Source organism: Euprymna scolopes, chromosome 10 (assembly GCF_053919585.1).
Source record: "Euprymna scolopes isolate OS-2025 chromosome 10, ASM5391958v1, whole genome shotgun sequence".
In the NCBI taxonomy this organism is placed as follows: Eukaryota; Metazoa; Mollusca; class Cephalopoda; order Sepiida; family Sepiolidae; genus Euprymna; species Euprymna scolopes.
Genome location: NC_136491.1, coordinates 113,331,857 through 113,344,029, shown reverse-complemented (window position 1 = coordinate 113,344,029; position 12,173 = coordinate 113,331,857). Strand labels below are relative to the sequence as shown.

The 12,173-nt window shown below is 32.0% G+C and overlaps 1 protein-coding gene and 1 pseudogene across 3 annotated transcripts in view; both read left to right on the top strand.

Annotated features, from left to right (window-relative positions):
- The window catches only part of LOC145286224 (WD and tetratricopeptide repeats protein 1-like), a 104,013-nt gene that overhangs the window by 26,425 nt on the left and 65,415 nt on the right, over nt 1–12,173 (top strand). For all 3 annotated transcript variants that reach the window (XM_080135038.1, XM_080135037.1, XM_080135039.1), the window contains exon 2: nt 6,434–6,517. In XM_080135038.1, the coding sequence (XP_079991164.1) occupies nt 6,434–6,517 (84 nt within the window). The remainder of the gene's footprint in view (nt 1–6,433; nt 6,518–12,173) is intronic.
- Nucleotides 673–802, top strand: LOC145286764 (U2 spliceosomal RNA; annotated as a pseudogene).

The window sequence follows — 12,173 nt, the reverse complement described above, 5'->3', positions numbered from 1 at the left end:
TATAGATAATAAAACATCCACATGATACATTATGGTAAACTTAGAGATGAGATTCAAGCATATAAAAAGATACAGACCAAAGAGCAAACGATACGAGTTAAAAGGTAGATAATAAGATACATATATTAATGCACACACATGGATAATAAATATATATATATATATATATATATATATATATATATATATATATATATATATTCTTAGATTTCATATATGTAGACAACAGAAAATATTACTCTATGCATAAATAACACCAAACAGATTTATATTTAATAATTAGATTTTAGATCACCCCATGTTGTAAAAAAACAGTAATAATAGATAAATAAAGCTTAATATAGGGAAAAAAGAGAAAAAAGGTAATGAATTGATTGAGGTAGACGTGAAGGAGAAATAGAATAGATCAAGTTAATAAGTAACATATACGAAGAAAGAAACACAGAAAAAAAATATCAATATACATAAACAAAGAAGGAATATTATAACCACAAAATATAACAAAAAAAATACATGACATTAAACCCAGTTAGCCCCCTCACACATTAACAGAAAAAATAGAAAATAAAACAAACAACAAAAATATATTTATAACAAGTCAATAAAATTTAAAAAAAAAAAAAAAAAAAAGAAACACAGTTATCTCCCTTACACCATAAAAAAATCTTAGCTACATCTTGGCCTTTTGGTCAAGATCAAAGTGTAGTATCTGTTCTTCAGATGCTGCACTTCATTTTCTTGTTCTCTTTCGGTGGAGGAGAAATCCTTCACGACTGAGACAATTTTTATTTTTGTACCTTTTCTCCACGTTAAAAAACGACCCTGGTGTCTAACTCCGTCCCATGGGGAGGCATAGTAAATAGGTATATCACTAGTTGGAAACAATAATAAAAGGGAATATTATTATACATAAACAAAGATACAATATTGTAGCCACAAGGTATAACAAAAAAATGTGAAATTAAGCCAAGCTAGCCCCCTTACACATTAATACAAATAAAATTTTTTAAAATGGAAAATAAAAACATAATCAACAATGTAAAAATATTTGTAACAAATCACAAAAAAGGAAAAAAAGAGAAAAGAAATAAAGTTAAACATAGTTATCTCCCTTAGACCATAAGTTACCAAGATTTTTACTGCGATACAATATAAAAAAGAAAAAAAAATCAGCTGCATAACTACTTTGTAACAATAATAATAATAATAATAGTAAATATTTATATACATAAACAAAGAAAGAATATTATAGCCACAAAGTAAAACAAAAAAAAATACATGGAATTAAGTCCAGTTAGCCCCCTTACACACCAATACAAATAAAATAGAAAATAAAAACATAAACAACAAAAAATATATTTATAACAAGTTAGTAAAAACAAAATAATAAAAAAGATAAAATAAAGTTAAACACAGTTATCTCCCTTACACCATAAGTTACTGATTTTTACTGCGATACTATGATAAAAAAAATAAAATTTTAACTGCGTTGCTAGTTTGAAACAATGCTACTAAATAGTAATAATAATAATAACAAATTAAACCAGATTTTAAAAAAATATAGCCAATAAATGTTTATAACAAAAAAAAAAAATAAATAAATGAAATAAAATTATCCTCATCTACCTACGCTTTTAACTAGTCACATCTTACTGCGGTCCTAACCTCTATCTGCAGTCCTGTTCTCTCTGCCATCTTGAATATACTTTTGTTTTCTTTTTGAAAAGGGGAGTAATTTTCTCCCGAAATTAATCAAAGTTCCATATCACCCGTCTATCTGTTTATTTGTTTTTCTTTTCTTTACTCTTGTGATTCCGGTCTTTTCCACATTGCTTTTGGCTTTTAAAACTTCCATATATATATATATATATATATATATATATATATATATATACATACTAGCAAAAGTACCTGTTGTTGACGGGGTTCAAAAACAGCCTACAGAAAATGGACTCTGATTTATGAAAGTATGATAGGTTATGAAAAGGAAGGGTTGTAAAGAGATAGCTTCGAATTTGGGGGTATCAAAACCGAAGCAAAATATGGTGAAAGTAAAAATAAAATAGATAAACACCAGAATTTATTATACCATACCTGTTCACACTGAAACACTTATCACAATATTCTGTGGATCTATATTAAAAAAACTTGTTAAACTTTGTGACATATTTCCATTCTATAGAGGTCAGACACAAACGAACACCCCATAATTTTATTATATCATTTTTCTTCAAACTGAAACATAATTATCAAAGTATACTTATGCAGATAGATATAAAAAGTCTTTATTAAAGTTTGTGTCTATTTCCATTATATGGAGGCCAGGTGCGGACGCAGACCCCACAATTTTATTATACCACCCCTATTTACGTTAAAACATACTTATCAAAGTATTATGTACATCTATATCAAAAACCCTTGTAAACTTTTTTTTCATTTTTAAATTTTTTATTTCCATACTTTGAGGACCAGGCGCGTACGAGACCTCACAATTTTAATGAACAACCGTTCTGCCAGATCAAACATACCCGTTCCTGTGTCTCAATACATATATATATATTTAAAGTGTTGGCTAGAAATAGCAAGTAATATTATGGTCTACTTGACAGAAACTTGAAATAAAAGTAGGAATGACATTTTAGACACATTTAGTCGTTTTAATAAAATCCTGCATTTCATCGTAGGAACAACACCATCACAATCGCACCATCTAAAGAATAAGTAGTTCCTATTTTCCCCTCTAAATATCAAGTCCTCCTACCACCACCAGCCAACACCGGGAGGAAATACACACCTTATACAGATGTGATACTTTCACTCTTCGTAACTGGATCATAAACTCATAAGGCATACAATAATCTTTCCCATTTCCTCTTCAAAAATAATAATGGCTCCCTTTACAAAAACCTCCTTTCTGATTGGCTGAGCACTGAACATCCTCACATTTCGGAATCTTATTCTTTTGAATAAACGGACACTTCCTAACATTCAAACATGGCGTCCCTAATCTACATGTTCTTAAGCCAAAATTTCTTATTATTTTACATTAAATACATCATAGGTGTATATTTTTCTCATGGACTTACATTAATGTGCTGTCTTTTAGCATCATATTTACAAGTTCTTACAGTCGTGTTTTAGTGTGTGTGTATATGCGATTGACTAAAATTCTTTCTTTTACGCTAAATAACTCTTTTCTTTGTTTAAATAAATCACAGATGTTTATGAACCCAAAATTCTCTATATTTTATGTTAAATACATCATAGATGTTAACTGTTCTTATACACTTATACACTTATATACTTCTTTAGCATCGTTTTTACATGCTCTTACAGCTGTATTTTTGTTTACGTTGTTTGTTTTCATTTTCTTATCACTTTGTTTTTGCCAGGGATGGGACATTCTACTGGATGCCAAACATTCTCTCATTAATTTAGTTACTCCAACCGAGAGATCTTTTTGAGATTCTAACTGTCTCTTTAAGTACTATTGTTTGTATTTCTCTTGCACTTGGTTCACGGGATATATTTGCCAGATAGTTTTTGAAATTGTGCGTGCATGTGTGTACGCAATTGACTAAACTTATTTTTTTTAATGCTAAATAAATCTTTTTTGTTTTAATAAAGCATAGATGTTCATAAGTCAAAAAATCTTTTTTTAAGATTAAATACATCATAGATATTAATTGTTCTTATGCACTTATGTCACCGTGCTGTTTTTTGCATCGTATTTACATATTCTCACAGTTATGTTTGTGTGTGTGTGTGTGTGTGCGCGTTACAGTACAATTGACTAGAATTTTTTATACGCTAAATAAGTTTGTTTTTTTTTGTTCTTGGGTTATCATGCTATCTTTTTAATGGAAAAAATGATTACACGAATATTGTAGCAGAGTCTTGGAAATTTACACAAAGGGTACAAGTTAGTGAAACAAGTTAATTAAATAACTAATATTAATACAATGGGACATTGAAAAAATATGAAAAAAGGAAAAGATTACACTAATACTATGGCCGAATCCAGGAAATTGCCAAAACATTTCAAAGTGAACTATAATACTTGACTCTAACCTTTAAGCATATCCAGAAATTGACAGTTTAAATACTTCAAAATCTCTTTACGTGTGATTTTGAAGTATTTAAACTGTCAATTTCTGACTATTATCAAAGTGTGTGTGTGTGTGTGTGTGTGTGTGTGAGAGAGAGAGCGATACAAATCAATCTGATACTTGTGTTAACCAAACTGAGTCACAGCAATGCATGGGCCAGGTACAGCTAAGATATTTTAATTGCAAAAATTCCCCTCTGGACCAAAGTACCGTAAGTTTTCAACAACAGGTGCTACATACAAATTTATTATGTCTAGACTATTAGCCACTATCTTATGCAACTTTAGAACGACATTTTAGACACATTTAGTCATTTTAATAAAATCCTGCATTTCATCGTAGGAGCAACACCATCAAAATCGCAGCATCTTAAGAGGAAGTAGTTTCCTATTTTTCCCTCCTCCTATCATCCCAGTCAAGACTGTGAGGAACTATACACATTCTATAGATATGGTACCTTCACCTTTCATAACTGAATCATAAATTCATAGACATAATCTTTCCATTTTCTGATTCAAAAATAATAAATTCTCTCTTCTCAAATTCTGCCCGTTCTCATTGGCTGAGAGCTCACAATGTGATTATTTAGTGTTCTTAATACATAAACGAACATTCCAGAACTTTTCAAATATGGCAGCACTCTTTACAAGAGGCAATCATTTAAAAAAGAAAAAACAAGTACAAACATAATAATCACTCATAAATAGAAAATTAAATACTGATAACTTCACGCTTATCTATGCACACATTAACAACATGCCACTATCCCATCCATAAAAAACAAACCCTAAAAACATTTTTTTAACGGGTACCATTGTTTATTGTTCGATTTTAGAGTGGCTTAGCGAACCTTGTACAATGCTATTTTTTTGTTTTCTTTTACTTTGTGTTATAACAGGGCATTTTTTTTATGCTATTTTTTTATACATTTACTTTTAATGTGGGCGATTTAAATTACTTACATATTTTCCTATGATTAGCTAGATTTCAATCATGTTACTTATCTTGTCTGCATAGGTTTTCGACTATGAGAGAGAGATCGAGCAAGAGAGAGAATTGGGAAGAATATATATGGAGAGAGAGAGGAAATTAAAACTGGTTTAGATTATTGTTCACCGTGAATTTCGTTTTTCTTTGGCATAAAAAGAAATGTAAAAAGTGAACGAGAAAGAGGAAATAAAAACTGTTGTAAATATTGTCTGCCGTGTGATATTCTTTTTATGCCAAAGAACGAACAACAAACATTTCACGGCGTCAACATTATCTACAACAGTTTTTATTTTCTCTCTCTCTCTCTCTCTCTCTCTCTCTCTCTCTCTCTGTAAATCTTCTCCCCAACTCTCTCTCTAGATTTCTTTTTATGCCAAAATAAAAAAATTCTACGGCATCAACGTTATCTACACCAGTTTTTATTTCCTCTTTCACTCTCCTTCTTCCTCTCTCTCTTTCTTCCTCTCTCTTTACATTTCTTTTTCTGCCGAAATAAAAAACAAACATTTTACAGCATCAACAGTTTTTATTTCCTCTCTCTCTCGCTCGCTTACTCGTTACATTTCTTTTTCTGTCTGAATAAAAAAAAAACATTTTACCGAGTCAACATTATCTACAGCAGTTTTTATCTCTTATCTCTCTCTCTCTCTCTCTCCTTCTCTCTTTCTCTTACACTCCAATTATTGTTTCACTTGCATGTTTCTATGTCCATGTGTTCATTTTACCATACAGCTTGCTATGATAAATTGCTATGACAAAAGCAAAAAGAATTTCATCTACCTATCTTTTATTCCGCCTTTACGTACGTATTCACAGATTGTCATGAAACAACAACTATGGGAGATGAGGATAACAGTTCGCAAATGAATAAATACATAAACTATTTTCTTTTATTAATTAACTTACGGATATTTTTCTATAAAATTACAAACATAATAACCGCTCATAAGCAGAAGATTAAATACTGATAACCTTACACCTGTCTATGCACACCTTAACAACAACAAAAATCAAAAAACAATTTGTTGCACTAATTCTTTCTTTAAAAATAAATGAATTTTGTCTTTTTTTTTTCTTTGTGGGGGTGGTTCCATTTACACAAACTGAGCTACAGCAGTGCGGGTATGGATAGTATATATAATAAATCCTCTGTATTTAATATTTAGGATTTAATGCATTGATCTTGGGTAGTTTTTTTTGTGGGGGGGGGGTTCAATCAGTGGGGGGGTGGCATCTTTTATTTAAAAAATCAAATTACTTTCACTTCCATTGTCTCTAACAAACAAACAAGATAGATTGGTGTTCTTCAATTGACTTTTTTGCTTTAATTGTAGGCTGGTCAATCCATTGGTTTCCAGCGGACATTACAAGTCACACAAGATATGATCCATCGGCTTGGATTAGAAAAAGAGCTTGAGGTAAGTTTCTCTAGATTCTTTTATGCTCTATATATATATATATATATAAACGAAAAATAAAATGAAAAGACAGACTTTTCACCCAAGATCTTAGTTTTTAATAACTACAGACAAAGCATTGTCTCGTCAATGCTACATCTGTACATATCTGATTAATATAAATAGTTCTATTTACCATGGACCACTATTATATAAAACTGGTTGAAATTGTATAGATTTTTATTCTATGAATACATACTTTATCTGAATATTTTGTGTGTGTGTGTATATATATATATATATATATATATATATATATATATATATATACATACACACACTTATTCATACCAACCATCATCATCGTCCTCGTGAACGTCTGTCTCTTCTCCATACTGTGTGTATTGGATTGTTTTACCTTTTTATTAATGCTAAATTCACTTATTCGTACTAACCATCATCGTCATCATGAACACTCCTTCATGTATATTCTACATGTACGTGTATGTATGTGTATGCGTATATGTATGTGTGTATGTGCATGGTGGCATGTGTATGTTCTTGCATATGTGTGTTTGCGTGCATCTGTATGTATGCTTGTATGTGCATGTGTTTATTTTCATGTGTATGTGGGGCGGAGAGGGCTCTCAAAAGCTGTGGTGAAGGCAACTCCTCTAGGAGAAGTAAATCTCTGATTTAAAAAACCATAAAGCGGGAGACCAGTACCCGTATTAAGCTGGTCTGCAATTTGACTTGTTGCTGGCTATCTTGCTCTTGCTTGTTGCTGGATCTCAACATTTTGAACCAAGAGAGAGACTTAGCTGTCGTACAAAGCTAAAACTCTGTAACATCATCTTTGTATAGATACTCCCTCAAGCATTAGTCTATAAAAAATAGGCCTGTGGCGATGGAAAAGTTGTGACGTGTGTAGGCCTGAAATGATGGAAGCCTGTAATAATTGATCTGCCATCATTATATGTGTATGTATGTTTATATATGTAAATGTGTATGTATGTATATCTGTGTGTATATATGCATATGTGTGTGTATGTATGTATATCTGTGTGTATATATGCATATGTGTGTGTATGTATATGTAGGTAAATGTATGTAGTTGTATATGTGTCTATGTATATATGTGTGTATGTTTATAGATATGTATGCCAATGATCATCTTCAGTGTCATGTCTGCTTGAGTGTGTGAATTCGCCGGCAGGACTAAAAACAATCATCTTCAGGTTCATGGACTTTCAGTGACTGAGGGAGTGGCACACGTCTGACAAGACGTTGCAATCATCATCATCATATATATATGTCAGGAATTTGTTTATGTTGGACTTGTAGACATCCAAGTTGTAGTCAGGTGGGAAACAGGCAAACGGAAGAGAGTTCCACAGTCATGCACTTCTAAGAAAGAAGCTCTGCCTTTGATATGTCAAGAGTAATTGCCCTAGAAAGGTTGCCTCCGTCAAGAGATTCGCTAATCCTATGAGATATAACTGTAAGCACATTTGCTGTAGATCTAGCAGAACGGAAACCATATTGTGTGTCACTAAGAAGGTTATTTTTGCTGAGATGGTTGATTACTTCTCTATTTAACAGATTCCAGTAACTTACTCATGGCGCACAAGAGACTTATTGCCTGTACTGAGAGGGGAATGAGCGATCACCTGAATTCTTAAATACAGGGCATACTGATGAGATTTTCCAGGGTGATGGGAAGCAATTCTCCTTAAGACAACATTTAAACAGTTTTGCAAGTATGGGCGCTAGTTCTGGTTGAAGTTTTTGGAGTACTATAATTGGAATACCATCAGGGCCGGTTGCTTTACTGGAATCAAGGTTTTTGATTAGCTTGGCAACCTCACGTACTGATATTTGTATATCACATAGCATGTTTTCTGATACAGGAGGAAATATAGGAGGTTGGCGACCTTGGTTGCAAAGGGTAGAATTAGCTGCAAAGTTCTTGACAAAGAGTTTGGCTTTGTCTGATGCTGACAAGATTACCTCAGGTCCATTAATGATACTTGGGGTAAAGCACACGCTTCTGTTGAGAATTCTGTTTGCTATTTGCCAAAACTGGTGGGAACCAAGCCGCTGCTCACTTTGGACTTGAAGATTACCATATTGTAGTCAGCTGGAAAGTAGGTCAGCAGAACAGAGTTCCAAAGGCACACAGTTCTAGGAAAGCTTTGTTTCTATTTACTTTGCCTCTCCACAATACAGTTAGACATCAGGGTAGTTTTTTTAATGTGGAGAAAGAAAGCAGCTTTGTTCATGGAATCCAAGTTTAGGTTTAGGCACAGATAGAGTGGAGGAATTTATTGCTAGTGGTTTTAGCTAGACTAGTGCTTTTGTGAAAGTTTGGCAAGAGCGAGAACCATAGATTGGAGCTCAGATGAGCACTTGCCATGAAAATAATGACCGAGCAGAAACAGGCTACCAAGATCTCTTCTGTGAGAAAGCGGTTGTAGAAAAGAGGAAAAAGCATCACCTATCAGGTTTCAAAGCTGGTTTGGAACTGTCAAGGCAGATGGTTGATTTTTCTTCTTTTATGAAAGCTATATTGATGAGGGTGTTGGATGGAAGTCAAAGGTGACCGAAGTTCAAATCATGCAACCGGCAGAAAAGATATATAGAGTCACACTGGTGAATCATGGTTAAGATGAAACATATGTAGATATTAAAATATTTATTATAAAATAAATTATATGCAAATCCTTATACCTTTACTTCTGATCTTAAATGGAATATGTACATCAAATCTGTTACCAAGGCTTCTGGAAAATTCGTCGGATCCTTCTACCGATCCAGTAGATATCTCACTGCTGATGCTATTCTCTATCTATATAAGAGCCAGGTACGTCCAAGGATGGAATACTGTTGCCACATCTGGGCAGGAGCTGCTAGAAAGGACTTGATAGGGTTCAAAATAGACTTTGTAGGCTCGTGGGAGATGTCCTTTTCTCTTTGCTGCAACCTCTATCTCACAGAAGAGATGTTGCGAATTTGTCTCTGCTTTATCGTTATTTTCATGGAAAGTGTTCAACTGAGCTTCAATCTATGGTCCCCCCTCGCCAAACTTTCACAAGAAACACTCGTCTAGCTGAAAACACTATCAATAATTCCCCTCACTCTTTATCTGTGCCTAAACCTAAACGTAGATTCCATGATCAAAGCTTCTTTCTTAGAACTGCATGCCTGTGAAATTGTCTTCCGTTTTCCTGCTTTCCAGCTGACTACAATATGGTTGTCTTCAAGTCCAACATAAACAAGTTCTTGATGAGCCGTTCCACTTAAGTTAACAAATTTACCGAATTTCCATTACTAATTACTATATTGTCCAATTGACTACTGTACACTTGTAACCCTTATCCTTGAGTGGTCTCTGGGCCTTGATAAGTGGTTATGCCTATGTAAAAAAAAAAAAAAAAAAAAAAAAAAAAAAAAATTCTTGTTAAATCGTCCCCTTAAATAATCAAATTATACAAAGTTCCCACTCACGATTACTACACTATTGTCCCAATGACTACTGTACACCCTTTAACCTTTATCCTTGAGAGGCCTCTGGGCCTTGATAAGTGGTGACTTCTTTATATAAAAAAACATTATTTAAATTTTTTTAAATTATTTAGATTTAAAAAAAAAACATTATGTAAATTTTAACCAAGCTCAATGTTGCTTAACTTTGATGATTCAACAAGAAATGTTACGATTTGACTAAACTATTATTTTGTGGAAAAATCTATTGTCATCTCTGTTTATATAAAGTTAGATATGTGTGTATATTTACATATGTGTGTATATTTACATATGTGTGTATATTTACATATGTGTGTATATTTACATATGTGTGTATATTTACATATGTGTGTATATTTACATATGTGTGTATATTTACATATTTGTGTATATTTACATATGTTTGTATACAGCATTTACTACTAAAATAATTATTATAAATTTTGGAACACAGCTACTAAAGCATGCAGGGTTAAAATGTGGGTTATATTTAGTATTGTGAAAATTGTCATACTTTCAATTTTTGTGAAACTTTAATATGTATTTGTTATGAATAATTAAATATTTTCAAATTTTTAGTTTCTTTGGAGTATTTTTAAAGAATTTTTAAGGGACACAATATGGAAACAACTCCCATTTAAAAATCTAAATATTTCAAATTTGCATTAAATTTGATCCATACTCATTAGATATTACGCAAGATTCTTTGAATTGCAATTTCTCAAGGCCCCTTAAGCTTTAAATTTTGGACATTATATAGAATCAAAATCATTTTATGTATTTTGATCAAAATTGAAATAAGAATTCTAGACATGAGGTTTAGTATCGTTATATCTTGATTTTAATCTTTGTAAAAGGGCATAATGTATGTATAGAATTATAATCTGTTATAAATTGTGAATTTTTCCTCGTTAATTTTAGCCTTTCATTTTTTTATTTATTTTTTTTTTTTTTTTGTCTATGTTGTAAGTGTCATGTCTGGAGAATAAATAAATCTTTGCATTCTGATTATTTTTGCAGTCCTTGCTTCTACTTTGAATATTTCTTTTTAATTAATCCCATTCAGATTTTAAAATGCCGCCTTTTAAATGTGCTGACCTCCTCCGAGAACTGATACTAATTATTTTAAAAGATAATTATGAATGCATTATGACCAATTAGCATAGTAACAAGAGGATTCAGAAAGCACATATATCCACTGTGATTCGTTAATGTCTTTAAAGAATGTTCTAAAAAATGGTTTGGATTATTTGGACTGCTGTTCTCGTCTTGTATATTCTTATAATGCTTTGGACAATGTAACCTTCATGTGAACTTGTCAGGCAACGGATAAAGTGCTAAACAATAAACAGTTCTAAGTGACAGTTTTCTGAGGGGAGGGATTGAAGGTTCAATCTTTAGTAAGGCAATATTAAGAATATAATTAAGATGTACTTGAAGTTTTTACTCTGCCAGGGCTAACGGAATGAGAATAATCGGCACTTGTACACTATTAGGATGAAATTTCGGAAATCGTAATACTGAATTTCATATGAAAACCATGGTATCTACGTATTCTTCATTTCTAAAAATTACAAAAATCGATAAGGTAGAAAATTATTTATTAAAGAAAAAAAATAGAATTTGAAGAAAACGATCGTAAAACACAGGAGAGTTCAAAAGGGAGGTAATTTAGCGTTTCGATTTAAACAAGACGGCGGCAATTTTTCATCTGCTAATATGATTAGTTTTTTTTTTTTTTTTTAATTCAGCAATATTCAGGTAATTCCAACTGCATAATTTGAAAGCTACCATTGTAACTTATTAGAATTGATTAAAAAAAAAATCAGTTGAAACCATTGTTTTTTATTTGAAAACTCCATTTATCGACTAAAAAATCTCGTCCTAATAGTGTAGAAGCGCCGAATAATCTCATGCATTAAATAAAGAGTTCTGTCTGAAATTCCATACAGATTTCAATTTGAAAAGGCACATCTGAAGAAGGTTGGAGATTACAACAATTGAAATGCGAGAATAACATCCTAGATAAAAACAGTAAGCTGAATATAATTAAAATAGTACAAATTATCAATCCCCATCTCCAAAATTCTGAAACAGGAAGAATGTGTTGTCTCCCTTTGTATTACGGTAATTCTGAGAGAGTAGTCTCCCT